We start from the raw sequence: 19349 nt of genomic DNA, 5'->3' as shown, positions 1-19349 counted from the left end.
AAGATGCTTTCACGACAAGGCAGTTTCTCAAGCTAATAACACTGGTAAGTCCTGCTGGACTGTCATTTACTCTCTGGATTCTCACCATCTCCATAGCTCCACGGAGCCCAGCACAGTGACCAGCTCCCTGGAGAAGCCCACTAGGTCCTGACAGGACGGAACGAATCCCCTTCTAAGCCGGCAGGCACGGCGTGGTTTTAAAGAAAACACTCTACATTGAGATCATGCCCGCCAGCCTCAGTTCCAAGAAGCTGATTCTCAACTGCCACTTGTCCCAAGGGACGCCAGTGAGCAAAGGGCGGGCAGCTGAGTACCAAGGCCTGCTGGTAAGACCCTTGGACCTGATGGGCGGGCCCTAAGTGCGGGGGGGTCTCACCGATAAATTCGTGGAGGAACACCAGGGAGGCGATGTAGCAGGCCAGGCTGAGCAGCTCGGCCACCGTCATGAGCCAGTGCCAGGTCTGGATGGTCAGGGCCACCATCAGCAGCTCCGTGAGGATCAGCGACGTGAAGGAAATCGCCACAATGTGCACGAATTCCGACTCAAACAGCAGCAGCGCCCCGTACATGATGGTGCTTCCTGCAAAGGCGGAGGGAAGTCTGGGTGGGGAGGGGCTTCTGCTGCCCACGCAGCCCGCCCTGCTGGGAGCCGACGCCTCCCCTCCTTCCCCACCGAAGGCTCATCCTGCTCACTCACATCTGACTCCTTTTGTTTTTCCCATTCAGACATGAAAGGTATCATTTGTTAAAGGAGGTTAATGAGTGGTACTTTACGGAGGTTTGAAAGACAGGCATCACATTCTAGTTTTCCTATGTTCCCTTTTGGCTGTATATAAGAGAGAGTTTATTTTTTTCTTAACATATTTATTGGAGTATAACTGCTTTACAAATGGTGTGTTAGTGTCCGCTGTATAACAAAGTGAATCAGCTATACATATACAGATATCCCCATATCTCTTCCCTCTTGCGTCTCCCTCCCACCCTCCCTATTCCCACCCCTCTAGGTGGTCACAAAGCACCGAGCTGATCTCCCTGTGCTACGCGGCTGCTTTCCACTAGCTATCTATTTTGCGTTTGGTAGTGTATATATGTCCATGCCACTCTCTCACTTCGTCCCAGCTTCCCCTTCCCCCTCCCCGTGTCCTCAAGTCCATTCTCTATGTCTGTGTCTTTATTAATAGAGAGTTTATAATTGGATAGAGAGGGAGAGGAAGAGATAGAGAGGAAAAAAAAGGAAAAGAGGCAGAGAGAGCAACTATCTGGATTGGGTGGAACAAGAAATAGAAGTTTTTGTGTATTATTTTAAATGACAGATGTAGTCAGCCACAGAAGAACAAATACTGTACAATCCCACGTATATGACGGATCTAAGTAGTCACATTCATAGTGACAAAGTAGAATGGTGATTACCAGGAACTGTGGGGAGGAAGGAAAGAGGCGTTTGTTGTTGAATGGATACAGAGTTTCAGTTTTGCAAGATGAAAAAGTTCTGGAGATCTGTTTCACAGCAACGTGAACATATGGGACACTACTGAACTGCGCACTTAAGAAGAGTTAGATGGCAAATGCTATGCTTTGTCTCCTTTACCCCCCTCCCTGCCCCCAAACACAAAGAAATGATAGGGACAACCAAGAGAGACCCTCAAAGAATTACGCACCTGCACCGAGGAGAGAAAGGAAAGTGGGGGAGGGTCCAGATAAGTGCATTTTCATCCAGAACTGCGGGAACTCAATGGGGAATGTCTCACGTTGATCAAAAGCACTAGCTACGTGAGATTCCTGCTCAAGAGCAGGAGACCCTAAACCCCAAAACTCCTCAAATGACGGCCTATTACAACAGTGCTGGGGATGCAGGGGGTGCAGTGAAGCACCACTGCTTGTTATTATGAACTTCCATGCAGGATTTGCGTTCTTCAACCAGCTACATACATGTCACTTTGCTATACTTCTCAAAAAAAAAAAAAAAAACCCTCAAATTGTTTCAACGATAATTTAGCCCCCTAACAAATTCAACGGTCTACACTTTTTGACCACACATCCCATCAGAAAAAAACACTAAGAATGAATCCCTAATGGATGATGTGGATTTGTAAATTATCCACGTGTACCTGTGCAGACAGACATAGAGAGGTAGCAGGACCACTGTGCAAATGTGTCAGGTACATTATAAAACATACATGACAACAGAAGTTCTAAAAAGAGGAAAAAATAAATACAAAGAGAGGTTCTGACATTTCCTTTTCATATTCCAGTAAGTCATCTCACAAAGCCTGTACCGTCTGAGGGACCTTCTCTGGAGGCTACAGAAGTAAATATGTTGTTCAAGAACTACAGCTTGACTTCAGAAAAAGTATCGGAACATTCCAGAAAGCGACCACTTTTTGTTACAATGACTTGAACACCCCAGCAGGGTTTGATTAGGATTAGTTGTACTTTGCTCTGACTTTGTCTCAGTTAAGCGGACAGCACCACCTCACGTGTGACTCTGTGCCTGATGACAAGGCCTGAGAACCCGAGGAGGGGGCTCCCTCGGACACAGGGCCACACTCCTTACTGCAATCTCGGCATTCCAGCTGCTTCTCTTTTTGTTCTACAGACGAGAGAATGGTGAAGTTGACCCTGGGGCCAAGGCCAGAGCATAAGACAACAGGTGTTTTCACCCATCCTTACCTTGATAGATGCTGATCAAAACCCATATCAAGAATGTCTTGTAGGACAACGGCCGTCCCTGAATGAGAGAGAGGAAGACAGAGCGGGCTAGCGTGCGGGGCTCACCCAGGGCACGAGCCACCGTCAGGCTACCCTCCACCAACCAGACAAGGCAACCTGCCTATTTTCGTCAAAACAGTGGCTCACACACGTCAAAATACATTAAAGAAACGACGTTTTTTAAAGAGAATTGATATTAGATGGAAATATTGGGTTGGCCCTAAAGTTCATTCGGGTTTTCCCGTAAGATGTTACAGAATAACCCGAATGAACTTTTGGGCCAACCCAATAAATCGGCTCTTTATCAAACAACCCTTGAGGACCAACAAATGCAATCACACCCACACATTTTTCAGGATTGTACACAACAGCATTTCCAGGAACAGACACAAGCTGCAGCTACAAAATGGAACTGTCAGGGGCTTTTTGAAAAGGCATTAGGAGGTTTGTTTTAAAAGTTGACATATCACTGTACAGTTTAGTATTCTTTACATGTGCGTATCGTACTTTAAGAAAAGGCATATACTCCCACGCCTTCCTCTCAAAACAAAGCCACCAGTTCAAGCGTGTTCACATCAGACATGGAGGGTCCGTGTGAAATATGTTGAAACAGGGAGGGAGGGAGGGAAGAAGGAAGGAAGGGGGAGGGGGCTCCGTGAACCTTGAGGAGATCCTTGTAGAGCTCAGGGTACAGCATGGCAACTTCTGACTTCACATCTTTGTCCAGGACCAGAGAAAACACAGGAAACATGGTATAGATGGTGGAGTACCTGGGAGAAAAAAAATCACCGCAGGTAATATGCAGCCAGTGGAGTACGAGCCATGTGCTGCCCCAGCCTCTGGAGCCCAATTTCCTTTCCCTCATTCAACTACTACGTACTGAGCACCTGGTATGTGTGCCAGGGCCAGTTCGAAGCACTGGACATTCAAGATGAAAAGCAGACCACAACGCCTGCCCTTGGAGAGCTTCCGTGCTCGTCGGTGAGTCAAACAACAAATTCAGTAAACTATACCGTGTGCTGGAGGTAAAGTGCTGAGGAGGGAAATACAATGGGGAAGAGGGAATGAGACATGGGGCGGGGCGGTGCAATTTTAGAGAGGGTGGACAGGAGACGGGGCATTTGAGAAAACACCCACAAGAGGTAAGAGAGAGGCCATGCCAATATGCGAGGGAAGAGCATCCTAGGCAGAGAGAACAGCAAGTGCAAAGGCCCTGAGGTGGAGGCGTGTCTGTCCTGTTTGAAGAACAGCGAGGCTGCCAGTCTGGGTGGAGCTGAGTGGGTGAGGGGGAAAGCGAAGAGATGAGAACCAAGAGGGAAGAGGGGACCAGATCATGGGGGGGGGGGGCCACATGGAGCACGGCTCAGGGAACCCCTGGTTCTATTCAGGCATGTTCTGCCGCTCTTCCAGGACCTGACAAAGGACAGGCCATTTTTCCAATTAGAAGCAGGCAGAATTCCAGTGCCTACTCTCAGGCTGAACATAAGAAGATGGAAGACATACTTTTAAGACTCCACTGGGACCAGCCGGCCTCTCTGTGCTTCCCACCTTGGTAACCAGGGGAGCGCCCTGCCAGCATCTCTATCTAGGGCATGTGGTAACCAAACTCCACCTACCCGGGGAATTCAGAGACTGAGCACATCCTCTCAAAAGGTCAAAAGGAACGTCCTAAATTCCAGGTCAGGAACGGGGGGTGGGTTTGATAGCAAACGTAGCAACTGTCCAAGGGACAGCATGCCTCACAGGTCAGTGGCACGCAGTGGCCAAGCTCTATCAGGGGTAACCCGGAGAGAGCAAGGCTCTGGCCGCCTTAGAGACCCACCAGCAGGATGGTCCACTATGGGCAGCCATGGCAGAGAGGGTACTTTCCAGATGCCCCTTCCACTTTTTCTAAGACCCGTCAGTGATTTCCTAAGAAATCACAGTCTGAAGCTTCACTCTTGCCTGGTGTCTCGATCAGCTGACAACCTCAGGCTCTCGTGCGCGAGCGTTCTTCAACCATCAGGTATGAATGGACCACGAACAGATCGGACTCTGCATCCGCAATTTGGTTAAGGGCTTACCAGTTCAAAAACGTATTCATTCGAGAAGGTTCTAAACCAGACTGCCAGACCTGCCTCGACTTGGGGACTGAAGGGTCTTCACATGATGCTTCCTCCTTCTTCTGTGGCATTTTAGGGAGGTTTCATTAAAAATTAATACCTTGCCTGGACTTCCTTACCCAATGATGAGGAATCCTTGATAGAGAGGAACGGAGGCAAAGTAAAACACGGAGGAAAAGACAGCCTGTGCCGAGGAAAAAGGAGGATGTTACCAAAAACCATGACCAAAGCCCTTGTGTTTGTATCAGAAAAATAACAGCCAACGGTTACCAAGCACTTATTTTACACCCGCACGGTCATGGTGCTTTAAGTATATTAGCTCATTTAATTACTACAGCAACCCTGTGAAGGAGGTACTGTTATCATCATCCCCATTTTACAGATGAGGGGAGTAGGGCACCGAGAGGTTAAGTGACTTGCCCAAGATAGCACAGCTCATAATAGCACAGAGCACAGAGTCACACCGGAGAGTTTAGCTCCAGGGTCCACTCTCAGCTCCTCTGCAAACATTTATTAAGTTACACAAGCTGGACCTGGAAATACTTTGTATCTGATCTCAGTGAATCTCCAGAAGAACGCATGAGATCAAGTCCTAATATCCCTTACATTTTACAGCAGGGGAAACTGAGCACATAAACGGCCCTGCGGGACTCAAGCCCAGTTCTGTCTCCAGAGCCCACACTCCTGACGGCTCAGAATTACCACCTCACTGGGTGTACAATCGATAAACGAGTTGGTGTACATATTGGAAACAGGTAGGGGAAAATATCCTCCGCTGTGAGGATATGCACCAGTTTCCCTGGAGGGTAGGACCGCAGAGAAGGCTTCACTTCTCATAGTACATGTTTCACTCTTCTTGGAAATTTTTACAAAGAGCCCACAACCTGCTATTTTTGCAATTAGACAAAAGCAATAAAGATATTTACGAACCCCTACTGAAATGTCTGCTTCCGGATTTGGGAAATATTAGCTACTGGCAGTGAAAAGGAGGCTAGGGAGATAAAATCAGGCTTGATGCTCTGTTACTTCCTTCTCTGAACATCTACCGGCCAACAGAAGCAAAGTGACCTCAAAGCTAATTTCTATCAGTATAAAACCTACAGGAGGCCAGGGACAACTGTTGCCTAAAGGCTTTTTAAAAACCGAACGTGGAGGCAAAGGCTGGGCCAGGCTAGTGGTTCAAAAGAGCGTGGGGCCGAGACCCCTTCCCCTTATCACCCGCTGTGGGTGTTGGCTTGGCGCAGAGCTCAGAACACAGGTGGCACCTAGAGCCACGGTCACGGGCAGCCCCGGCCACACCCGGCCGTGATCTCAGAACTGAAAGGTGAAATCCGTTTTTCAAATGACTTCTCACCCAGGCTGGGCCACTGCACAGGAAGGATGGTTATAAAGACGTCAAGAACCTGGTGTTCAGTTTTACAGAGCAACACCAGGAGCCTCTTTCTCTAAAAGGGCCGGACTGACCATAACGCCTTCACCCTGGAAAGAGCGCTGTGGAAAATAGAAGTGCGATGTCTTCGTCTATCTGAGGGCCCACTGTCAAGGTGCAATGGGAACCGGACTTGCTCTCAGCCAGTCACTTTCAGCACAGTGGACAGGGTTAAGGGCGTTTTTTTGGCTTTTTTTTTTTCTACAGCACAAAGAACAATTCCTCATGCTAGAATTTTTTTTTCTGAATCGATGTTCACGGTAACATACAGGCATTTCAGAAGTCAGCTCATCCAGGCCAGCTTTTGTGTGTTTGCCCAGGGACAAGCTGATTAATCTCCCGGTGATTAAAACCATGACATTATCCAGTTCAGTTGATGAGCTAACATAAGATAAAAGTACAGATGCGGTCTGATGAACCGTAGGAGCTGTTGGCGTTTAGACTGTGTTGATGAAAACCACTGTAAGGCTCCTTCACTCATAAATGCAATCGATCCTGAAAACATAACCCCACCCCACCCCACCAAAGGCGTGGACGAGCCAGGGGAGGGTGAATTCTCATGTACACCAGGCAGCACCACTCGACCCTTTAAGGCAGGGTGTCTTTCATGCATGATTAAACACCTTTCCCACAAATTAAAACATCACCTTAGGTTTACGCATTAGCCTGTTTGCTTTTTATTAATAATGGTAAGGACGCCTTCTGCACTTGATGCCTTATAAAACTCTCTGCTTTTCAAAGTAGCCCTGTCTGAGGGGCAAGGGCCAAGATGCTTGGATGGAGTGATAGAGAAGTCTGATGCCCACTTTACAGGTGGAAAGACTGAAGCCCAGAGTGGTAACGTAACTTGTTCAAGGTCTCAGAGACACCTGATAATATGGGTTCCAAGATGTCCCGGGCCTATGGTTCTCACCACTTAACTGGGGGTATTTTTCACCTAAACGCCCAAGGAGGAAGGTCAGCCAATAGTTTTTCAACACCCAAAATGCTTCCTTTCCCTCCCTTTGGCCTCCTTCCTAATACAACTTCATTGCCACAGCCTGATGACAGACTTTGAAGGAGCTGGGGAGAGAGAAGATGGGAAAATACCTTACACATTCTAGAATCCTTTTGTGAAAAAGCAAGATGTAACTCCCTGAGAGGACTGACGATTGGGATAACTACGCTGGATTCCCAGCCAGGCTGCACCGGAGGCAGAAGCGAGATGCCCTGGGCTGCGCCGCCCTCGCTAAGCGCCCCCCTGCATGTGGAAGCAGCAGCTGGCCCTGTGGATGGAGGGCAGAGGGGCACACCTGCATTAAGAGCACAGGTACCAGAATCCCCTGCCTGGGTAGACTAAATCCCTGAGAGACACTGCACCGATTTCTTGCCCACACTGGACCTCAGCCTCCCCATCTGCAGAATGGGCACAGGCTACAGTGAGGACTACAGGTGAGCCGGCATTGTGAACACTTAGCCTGACGCCCAGGGTACAGGAAGCACTCAAGAAAAGCAAGTCATTCTTCTTTTGGGGCTGCTCTCTGTAGGTCCTTGCTTCTGCATGTGGAAAACTTAGGGCCGGAGTATTCACTCGGCATTCAACTCTGCATCTTTGCCTCTGGCAAACTGAGGATGACGACTCACCCCAATATGAGCACCCGGGTCACTTACACTACCGCCCACTTCGTGCCAAGCCCTGGCAAGGCTCACATCGGCTCCGCACAGCAAGCACAGCCTTCGCCCCCAACACAGGAAGGCTTCGGAGCGGCCACTCCAAGCTCTACCACTCCAAGCTCTACCGCATGTGGTGGCGGGGGGGGGGGGGGGGGGGGGGCATTGAAACAGCTCCCAAGTGGAGACTGATTCTCAGGTCCATGGCGACCACACAGCCGTGCGCACCTGCCCACCCACCTGCATGGTGCTGATGCAGAGGCTCCTGTGGATCACAAACTGGCTGAGGGCGGCCGAGCGCTTGTAGCTATTCCGGCCGTGCACCATGAGCAACCGGCCAAGGTGCTTGAACTGAGTGATGGAGAAGTCCGCAGCCAGCGAAGCCTGTTTTCCTTCCTAAAATCCGACAAAATTGGGCACCGTCAGGAGCACGAGAGGTCAAGGCACTTTTTTTTTTTTTTGGAATTGAAAAAGCAAGAAACTGTAAGGAGATTTTTGAAGAACTTCAATATAGAGGTTCTTTGGTTTCCAGCTATACACGGTTGGTGGTCTGAGTCTAAATTTGATTTTAAAAGAGGAATTTATTGAAATAAAAAACATTCATAAGCGCAGATACTCATAATTGGGAGGTCAAACAGATCTAGTATTAAGCCCTGGGGGTTAGGCCCAACCCATAATGTGTATCAGAAGCAAAGAATCATTCTCAGATAGGCATTTAGCACTCAGCTCAGTTCAGAGTTAAACATACGGGGGAGGGGGCACAGCTCATGCTACCAACAATACTAAACTGAACATTCCCGAACATACAGCTCTGCATGTTCGTAGAACTGGAAATAATCTCTAGTGCAGCCATATTATGGGATTCTCTAATTTTAAAAGGCACATGACGGATGCCACTAATGGGACAGATGGACATCACAGCCTCCTGGTGCGACGCAACAGGAAGGCACCGACTCCCCTTATGTGCTCCTCACACCAAAAACGCAGAACCTGAATCAGATCCATCCGACCCACAGACATCGTGGGAGGTTCCACAGCCGCCCCAAATGCTTCCAAAACATCAAAGTCGTGAGACACACCGCCTCCCCCCACAAAAGAGCTGGAGAGAAGTGTTCTCCATTAAAGAAGAGTGAAGAGACATGAAGACACGGGAATAAATGCAGTGCGCGACCCTTCACTGCTTCATGGAGACATCTTTTTGAACACCTTGAGGACAACTAGGGAAATGAGACCGTGAATATTACATAACATTATCATATCCATGTTACACTTGGGGTGATGCTGTTATTTTGCTTAGGTAGAAGAATATACCCGTTCTTAAGAGATCCAAGCTGAAGTATTTAGGGGTAACGTATCCGCAACTTACTTTCAGCTGATTCTGAGAAAGCGGGAGAGAGGGGAAGGAAGAGCAGAGGGAGAATCCTGCAACTGTTTACAACTGGGAAATTACAGCGAAGAGCGGACAGGTGCTCACTGTTCTATTTCAACTTTTCTGAAGGAGTTACATTTTTCAAAATGAAAAAGGTCCAGGCAACGTACAAAATGGTGGATCTACATGTTTTGATGTATAAAGAAATCTAAGATGTAACAGATTTAGGCAAGCTGCGTTTAAAAAAAGCATAGTATAACGTTTTAAATTTTACATTCTATGTGGAAATACTGTATATACATGTGTAAGATGTGTGTATGCATATGTATGTATTTGTGTGTGTATATATAATATTATATATATACCCATAACTATTAGTATAGAAATAGACAAAAATTCTGGAAGAATAACCAATGTTACTAGTTTTATACCGCCATCTAAAAGAAAGGATACACTTTATCCATTTCTAAATTGTTTCGGGTTTTTTTTTTTTTTTTTACAGTGAGCACTTTTTACTTTTAGACTCCAAAAACCAAAGGAATCAGAATATAATTCTGAACAGAAGGGAAAATGTTTTAGTACTATCAGCATCGTGTAAAGAATTCCATCTACTAAACTCAAGTGTGCTTCTTAAAACCTGCATTAAAGGAATCCATACAGATTTCAGACATAACAACTCCTTCAAGGATCACTTAACTCTGCAATTTCAAGTAACTGTCAACTGGATGAGAACCAGAAAACCAGGGAAAAAAAGAAAAAAGGTGGAAAAGAAAAAACATTTTTGGAAATTCCAAATGCAGGAATGTATGGAAGGAAACACATAAGGGAGCATCTCCTGCCCTCACTCTCGGCCTCTGTACTCTTACTTTACACACTGTGCTAACAAACGTGGTGACCAGTCTCCTTGCCTACAGTCACCGCAAGATCACAAACGAGAGAGGGCAGGGTAAACTATACACGGCTGGCACACAGTTGACAGGGAAGGAAAGAGGAAAACTACTATACTGTAACACACAAACTTAGCCTTTTAATGAGGGGCAGGACTTCCCTGGTGGCACAGTGGTTGGGAGTCCACCTGCCAATGCAGGGGACGTGGATTTGATCCCTGGTCTGGGAGGATCCCACATGCCACGGAGCAACAAAGCCCGTGTGCCGCAGCTACTGAGCCTGTGCACTACAGTCCGCAAGCCACAACTGCTGAGCCCGCATGCTACGGCTACTGAGGCCCGCGTGCCTAGAGCCCGTGCTCCGCAACAGGAAAGGCTACCGTGGTGGGAAGCCAGTGCACCGCAACGAAGAGTAGCCCCCGCTCGCCACAGCTGGAGAGGGCCCGCGTGCAGCGAGGAAGAACCAACACAGCCAAAAATAAATAAATTTTAAAAATAAGTAAATTTAATGAGGGGCAAACCACGCCACATTCTTCCATAATCCCCAAGAGATCACCCCACAGTGTGATAACTAATGCTTCAACACTCCCAGGAAAGCGTTTGAAGTACATTCGCTGCACCCTAAGAATGTAGCAAAACACTTTAAAAAATGAGGTTTTGGCAAGCAAAGACTCAGCATTTGTCTGTAAGGTAACAGTGATCGGGATCTGTGACTTGCAGATTGTAATACCAGGTAATTGTGGTACATGATTCCTTATGCTCTGTAATTGTCATCTAGAATTTCCAGAAGCGTTAAAGCTGTGTCTTGGAGGGAAAATGAAACTCCAGCTGGTGGAGCAACTCCCAGCTAACGACACAACCACTTCACATCCTAACGACAACCACTCGGCAGAAATCAGCACACACGCCCCCCACCCCACGGGCTCACCTTTCCCTCGACACCCACACCGCAGTCAGATTCTTGGATCATACTGACGTCATTGCCTCCATCACCTGCGGGTCACCCAGACCAGAGAGAAGAGCCAGGAGATTAGGGAGAGGCAAGAAAAATAACCTTGCTTTTCGCTGCTACTTCAAATAATCATACACGTGCTGCCTCTCACTGCATGCTAAGTGTCTTTTCTGCTCTGCTCCGCTTAATCGCTCCAGCAACCTGCAGTAACACGTTCTTATTTTACAGGCAGAGGAGCTGAGAGTCAGAGGAACCAGGTGACTGGCTGAGGGTCCTGGCCATTGAGTCACTGAGCAAGGGAACCGTGTCCATGCCACGTGGGCACTTACAACACCGCACGCCCTGCCTCCAAGGTGTGGGTGTCTCGCCATTGTCAGCAATCACCGACGTTGCACGTAGGGAACGCTGACTGCGAGTGCAGCGAGCACTTCTTAAATGCTACTGCCCCTCTGAACCCTCCTAAGCACCATTTGAGAGAACCACTGTTACTCTCCCCTTCCACCAATGAGCAGACAGGCTCAGCTGGGGGAAGGAAGCCCTCCGGGACCCTCAGCTAGGAAAAACCAGCAGTTTGGACCCAGATTCCTCTCCGCAGTGTGGTCTTAGCCCCCAGGCACTGCTGTGTCCCATGTCACCGGCAAAGGAAGCGCAAGCTAAGGAGGAAAGCCCTCAGCTTGCTTCTCGACTCTTTCTCAAAGCAAAATACTTTAAAAAATAATAATAATAACAAAAATAGGGCCAAAGGGGGAGGGGGTGTCAATGTCACGGCCCGAATAAAGTGGCCTGGGAACCTGAACACCAGGACCCAAGCGCGCCTGGGGAAGGTCGTCTGCGCAGGCGCGGCAGCCCCTACCTACTGCACACGTGAGCTTCCCCGTGCGCTCCTGGAGCAGGCGTACGATCTGGGCCTTCTGGGTGGGCGCGCAGCGGCAGCAGACCACGGCCGGGCACTGGCAGGCCAGCTCCATGAACTCGTACTCGTAGTACTTGAGGCAAACCTGGCGGGGTCAGGGAGAGGTGGTGCGTCGGCCAAGGCCCCTCCCACACGGCAGCTCCCGGGAGGAGCCTGCTGGCGGGGTTACCCGTGCCCACCTCCAGGGAGTCTCCGGAGATGACTAGGGCACAGTCGTGCTTCCTGCGGAAAGCGTTCAGCTCGAGGTGGGCCTCGCCGCGGTTAGTCACCTGGAAGGAAAGACAGGATGAAGGAGGTCTTGCTCTCCGGAGCTGGTGGAACAACAAACAGTGGCTTCCTGCAGCCTCGTGAAGACCATGGCCGCCGGCCCGGGCCCCCACCCCTCTCCTGCCCCCAGAGCCAGAGACGAATTAGATCCTGTTTGCTATGACTCTGTGGGAATCCGGAGGGCCTGTACGCCAACCATCCCCTCGCACTTCCCGCAGGATGGCTGTGACCCACATAATAAAAATAAGAGCACAAAGCCACTGTGCTTTCTTTCTGTGCCAGGCACTGTCCAAATAAGCACTTTTCAAGCATTTTCACCCCATCTGTTTCTCACAAGGACCCTTCGAGGTGCATGATGATAATAGTTCTACTTTACATCTAAGGAAACGGACACAGGGCAAGATTTGTTAGCCTGGCTACCGTGTCACAGCCCATCCACTGCAGAGCAGGCCTTGGAAGCCAGGCATCTAGCAGGGGCTTTTCTAAGAAGGACCAGCTGTTAAATATGACACACTTTGGGGACCATACAGTCTGTCACAACTACCCAGCTCCGCCGCTACAGTGCCAAAGCAGCCACAGACAATATGTAAACAGATGGGTCGATCTTGTGTTTAAATAAAACTTTATTTACAAAAACAGGTGGCCGGCATATGGGCTATAGTTTGCAACCCCTGAATTCTAGAGCATACAGTGTGTTCTCACTATGTGCAATAGTTATGTTCTGGAAAGTTGCTGTGAATACTGAATTAGCGATTTTTAAACCACTGCTCCTGGGGGAGGTACAGGGCTAGCTAGGCTCCTATGAGCCTCTGGTCACAATATTTTTATCCATCAGTCAATACATAACCTCATTTTCTATGTGCCTCTGTTTAAAGACATCTTTGAAAATATGTATTGTTGAAATAAGTCAGAGAAAGACAAGTACTGCATGATATCACTTATATGTGGAATCTAAAAAATAAAACAAACTAGTGAATATGACAAAAAAGAAACAGACCCACAGATATAGAGAACAAACTAGTGGTGACCAAGTGGGAGAGGGAAGCAGGGAGGGGCAAGATAGGGTTACAAGCTACTAAGAGGTACAAGTTACTATGTATAAAATAAGGGGCTGGTGGAGTCAAGATGGCGGTGTGGGAAGACGCAGAGTTTGCGTCTCCCCACAACTAGGGAACCTGCTGGACGCTGGTGGGGGACCTCAACACCCCAAGAGATGGGAGGAATGCTCAAGCGAACCGGTAAGACGTGAGGGGACTGAGGGGGGGAAGTGGAGGCCAGACAAGACCAACGCCCCTGAGGGGTGGCTGAGAGGGGGGAGGGGTTCCCACGCCTGAAGGGACCCTCAGGGGCTCGGATAGGGATGGGATGTACCAAGCGTTTCCCCTGCCCAATCGGCCAGGGAAGTCTGCCTTGCTCTGAGGCCGGGTCCTAAGCCCTCAGAGGCCCCCTCCAGGCCCCACTGGTCCTGGGGGTGTAGGAAGGAGGCCAGGGGAGAACAGGAGAGGCAGGCGGAAGAGGCCCTTGGGGACTGGAGGAGAGCAGCAGAGGGCGTTTGCCCCACCCACTCGAGCCCTGCTGGGCTCCCAGGTGGGGCCCCCACCCTCTGAGACCAGAGGCAGGAGGCACACCTGGGCCCCTTCTGTTCTGTTGAGCCTAAGCCCCACCCCCTACACCCCCAGGGCCTTTTCCAGCCCTGTGGGTCCTAAGCATAGGCCCTGCCCACCACCCAAACCCCACCCCTGCTTAGGCCCCACCCTCCACAGCCAAGGCCTTTTCCACCTTTTTCTTTTTCTTTCTCCTCCTCTTTTTTACTATTGTGGTTCTGTTTTACCTTCTGGTTGTTGTTTCATCCATATTTTTATTTTTATATTCTTTCTAACATACCTGTTAGTTTCCTAGTCTAATTTTATTTTTTACTTTGTTATTGTTCTTTTTTTTTTTTTGCCACCCCACACGGCTTACAGGATCTTGCTTCATGAGCCAGGGGTTGGGCCGAAGCTCCTGTGGTGGGAGCTCCAAGTCTGAACCACTTGGACTAACAGAGAACCCCAGACCCCAGGGAATATTCACCAGAATGAGGTCTCCTGAAGGTCTTCATGTCGGCACCAAGACCCAGTTCTATACAACAGCCTACAAACTCCAGTTTTTGAAGTCTCAGGCCAAACAACAAGTAAAAAAGGAACACAATCCCACTCATCAAAAAAAAAAAAATGAGATGGCAAAAAAAATATGTCAGAGATGAAGGAGCAAGGTAAAAACCTACAAGACCAAATAATTGAAGAGGAAACAGGCAACCCAGCTGAAAAAGAATTCAGACAGTAAAGATGATCCTGAATCTCGGAAACAGAATGGAGGCACAGACTGAGAAAATACAAGAAATGTTTAACAAAGATCTAGAAGAACTAAAGAACAAACAGAGATGAACAACACAATAACTGAAATGAAACATACACTAGAAGGAATCAATAACAGAATAACAGAGGCAGAAAAACGAATAAGTGAGCTGGAAGACAAAATGGTGGAAGTAACTGCCAAGGAGCAGAATAAAGAAAAAAGAATGAAAAGAATTGAGGACAATCTCAGAGACCTCTGGGACAACAATAAACGCACCAACATTCGAATTATAGGGGTCCCAGACGAAGAAGATTAAAACAAAGGGTCTGGGAAAATATCTGAAGAGATTACAGTAGAAAACTTCCCTAACATGGGAAAGGAATTAGTCACCCAAGTCCAGGAAGCACAGAGAGTCCCATACAGTATAAACCCTAGGAGAAACACACAAAGACACATATTAATCAAACTAACAAAAATTAAATTCAAAGAAAAAATATTAAAGGCAGCAAGGGTAAACCAAAAAATAACATACAAAGGAATCCCCATAAGGTTATCAGCTGATTTTTCAGCAGAAACTCTGCATGCCAGAAGGGAGTGGCAGGATATACTTACAGTGATGAAAGAGAAAAACCTATAACCAAGATTACTCTACCCAGCAAGGATCTCATTCAGATTCAACAGAGAAATCAAAAGCTTTCAGACAAGCAAAAGCTAAGAGAATTCAGCACCACCAAGCGAGCTTTACAACAAATGCTAAGGAAACTTCTCTAGGCAGGAAACACAAGAGAAGAAGCAGACCCACAAAAACAAACCCAAAACAATTAAGAAAACGGTAATAGAAACATACATATTGATAATAACCTTGAATGTAAACGGATTAAATGCCCCAACCAAAAGACACAGACTAGCTGAATGGATACAAAAACAGGACCCATATATATGCTGTCTACAAGAGACCCACTTCAGACCTAGGGACACATACACACTGAAAGTGAAGGGATGGGAAAAGATATTCCATGCAAATGGAAATCTAAAGAAAGCTGGAGTAGCAATACTTGTATCAGATAAAATAGACTTTAAAATAAAGACTGTTAGAAGAGATAAGGAAGGACACTACATAATGATCAAGGGATCAATCCAAGAAGAAGCTATAACAATTATAAATGTTTATGCACCCAAAATAGGAACACCTCAATAAATAAGGCAAATGCTAACAACCCTGACAATAATAGTAGGGGACTTTAACGCCCCACTTACACCAATGGACAGATTATCCAAACAGAAAATAAATAAGGAAACACAAGCTTTAAATGACACAATAGGTCAGATACATTTAATTGACATTTATAGAACATTCCACATGAAAGTGGCAGAATACACTTTCTTCCCAAGTGCACACAGAACATTCTCCAGGATAGATCACATCTTGGGTCACAAATCAAGCCTTGGAAAATTTAAGAAAACTGAAATCGTATCAAGCATCTTTTCTGATCACGTGATGAGACTGGAAATCAATTACAGGGGGAAAAAACTGTAAAAAAACACAAATACATGGAGGCTAAACAGTGCACTACTAAATAACCAAGAGATCACTGAAGAAATCAAAGAAGAAATTAAAAAATACATAGAGACAAATGACAACAAAAACACGATGACCCAAAACCTATGGGATGTAGCAAAAGCAGTTCTAAGAGGGAAGTTTATAGCAATTCAGTCTCACCTCAAGAAACAAGAAAAATCTCAAGTAAACCATCTAACCCTACACCTAAAGCAACTAGAGAAAGAAGAACAAAGAAAACCCAAAGTCAGTAGAAGGAAAGAAATCATAAAGATCAGAGTAGAAATAGATGAAACAAAAATGAAGAAAACAATAGCAAAGTTCAATAAAATGAAAATCTGGTTCTTTGAGAAGATAAACAAAATTGATAAACCCTTAGCCAGACTCATCAGGAAAAAAAGGGAGAGGATGCAAATCAATAAAATTAGAAATGAAAAAGGAGAAATCACAACTGACACGGCAGAAATACAAAGGATTATGAGAGACTACTACGAACAACTATATACCAATAAAATGGACAACCATGAATAAATGGACAAATTCTTGGAAAGGTGCAATTTTCCAAGACTGAATCAGGAAGAATTAGAAAATATAAACAGACCTATGACAAGTAATGAAATTGAATCTGTAATTAAAAATCTTCCAATAAACAAAAGTCCAGGACCAGATGGCCTCACAGGCGAATTCTATCAAACATTTAGAGAAGAGCTAACAGATTATTCTCAAACTCTTCCAAAAACTGCAGAGGGAGGAACACTCCTAAATTCATTCTACAAAGCCACCACCCTGATACCAAAACCAGAAAAAGGTATCACAAAAAAAGAAAATTATAGACCACTATCACTGATGAACATAGATGCAAAAATCCTGAACAAAATACTAGCAAACAGAGTCCAACAACACATTAAAAGGATCATACACCATGATCAAGTGGGGTTTATCCCAGGGATGTGAGGATTCTTCAATATATGCAAATCAATCAATGTGATACACTATATTAACAAATTGAAGAATAAAAACCACATGATCATCTCAACAGATGCAGAAAAAGCTTTTGACAAAATTCAACACCGATTTATAATAAAAACTCTCCAGAAAATGGGCATAAAGGGAACCTACCTCAACATAATAAAGGCCATATATGACAGACCCACAGAAAGCATCATAATCAATGGTGAAAAACTGAAAGCATTTCCTCTAAGATCAGGAACAAGACAAGGATGTCCACTCTTGCCACTCCTCTTCAACATAGTTTTGGAAGTCCTAGCCACGGCAATCAGAGAAGAAAAAGAAATAAAAGGCATACAAATTGGAAAAGAAGAAGTAAAACTGTCACTGTTTGCAGATGACATGATACTATACATAGAAAATCCTAGATGCCACCAGAAAACTACTAGAACTAATCAATGAATTTGGTAAGGTTGCAGGATACAAAATTAATGCACAGAAATCTCTAGCAATCCTGTACACTAACAACGAAAAATCAGAAAGAGAAATTAAGGAAACAATCCCATTTACCATCACAACAGAAAGAATAAAATACCTGGGATAAACCAACCTAAGGAGGCAAAAGACTTGTCAGAAAACTATAAGACAATGATGAAAGAAATCAAAGATGACACAAAGAGGCGGAGAAATATACCATGTTCTTGGATTGGAAGAATGAATATTGTGAAAATGACTGTACTACCCAAAGCAATCTACAGATTCAATGCAATCCCTATCAAACTACCAACGGCATTCTTCACAGAATTAGAACAAAAAAATTTTACAATTCGTATGGAAACACAAAAGACCCTGGATAGCCAAAGCAATCTTGAGAAAGAAAAACAGAGCTGGAGGAATCAGGCGCTCTGACTTCAAACTATACTACAAAGCTACAGTAATCAAGACAGTATGGTACTGGCACAAAAACAGAAACATAGATCGATGGTACAGGATAGAAAGCCCAGAGATAAACCCACGCACATATGGTCATCTAATTTATGACAAAGGAGGCAAGAACATACAATGGTGGTTCTTCAATAAGTGGTGCTGGGAAAACTGGACAGCTACATGTAAAAGAATGAAATTAGAACACTCCCTAACACCATACACAAAAATAAGCTCCAAATGGATTAAAGACCTAAACGTAAGACCAGACACTATAAAACTCTCAGAGGAAAACACAGGAAGAACACTCTTTGACATAAATCACGGCAAGATCTTTTATGACCCACCTCCTAGAGTAATGAAAATAAAAACAAAACTAAACAAATTGGACCTAATTAAACTTCAAAGCTTTTGCACAGCAAAAGAAACCATAAACAAGATGAAAAGACAACCCTCAGAATGGGAGAAAATATTTGCAAATGAAACAATGGACAAAGGATTAATCTCCAAAATATACAAACAGCTCATGGAGCTCAATATCAAAAAAAACAAACAATCCAATTAAAAAATGGGCAGAACACCTAAATAGACATTTCACCAAATAAGACATACAGATGGTCAAGAGGCACATAAAAAGATGCTCAACATCACTAATTATTAGAGAAATGCAAATCAAAATTACAAGGTATCACCTCACGCCGGTCAGAATGGCCATTATCAAAAAATCTAGAATCAATAAATGCTGGAAACGGTGTGGTGAAAAAGGAACCCTCCTGCACTGTTGGTGGGAATGTAAATTGATACAACCACTATGGAGAACAGTATGGAAGTTCCTTAAGAAACTAAAAACAGAACTACCATATGACCCAGCAATCCCACTACTGGGCATATACCCTGAGAAAACCATAATTCAAAAAAAGACATGTACCACAATGTTCACTGCAGCATTATTTACAATAGGCAGGACATGGAACCAACCTAAATGTCCATCAACAGATGAATGGATAAAGAAGATATGGCACATATATACAATGGAATATTATTCAGCCATAAAAAAACCCGAAATTATTTGTAGTGAGGTGGACGGACCTAGAGTCTGTCATACAGACTGAGGTCAGAAAGAGAAAAACAAATACTGTATGCTAACACATATATATGGAATCTAAAAAAAAAGGTACTGATAAACCTAATGGCAGGGCAGGAATAAAGACACAGACATAGAGAATGGACTTGAGGACACGGGGGTGGAGGGAGAAGCTGGGGCGAAGTGACAGAGTGGCATGGACATATATACACCACCAAATGTA

At 45.7% G+C, this 19349-nt stretch overlaps 1 protein-coding gene across 3 annotated transcripts in view; it reads right to left on the bottom strand.

Annotated features, from left to right (window-relative positions):
• ATP9A (ATPase phospholipid transporting 9A (putative)) overlaps positions 1-19349 on the bottom strand; it is a 136809-nt gene that overhangs the window by 7961 nt on the left and 109499 nt on the right. For all 3 annotated transcript variants that reach the window (XR_013831626.1, XM_079945246.1, XM_079945247.1), the window contains 8 exons: positions 12191-12280; positions 11952-12096; positions 11075-11139; positions 8131-8286; positions 4931-4995; positions 3371-3479; positions 2671-2728; positions 377-580 (listed from right to left, as the gene is read on the bottom strand). Coding sequence is in view for 2 of the 3 variants with exons in the window: in XM_079945246.1 (XP_079801372.1) it covers positions 377-580; positions 2671-2728; positions 3371-3479; positions 4931-4995; positions 8131-8286; positions 11075-11139; positions 11952-12096; positions 12191-12280 (892 nt within the window). In the remaining variant the exon portion in view is untranslated. The remainder of the gene's footprint in view (positions 1-376; positions 581-2670; positions 2729-3370; positions 3480-4930; positions 4996-8130; positions 8287-11074; positions 11140-11951; positions 12097-12190; positions 12281-19349) is intronic.

The sequence above is a fragment of the Stenella coeruleoalba genome (genome assembly GCF_951394435.1).
Source record: "Stenella coeruleoalba genome assembly, chromosome: 15".
Lineage (NCBI taxonomy): Eukaryota > Metazoa > Chordata > Mammalia > Artiodactyla > Delphinidae > Stenella > Stenella coeruleoalba.
Note: the sequence above shows the minus strand (reverse complement) of the source record. Positions and strands in the feature narration are given on the sequence as shown.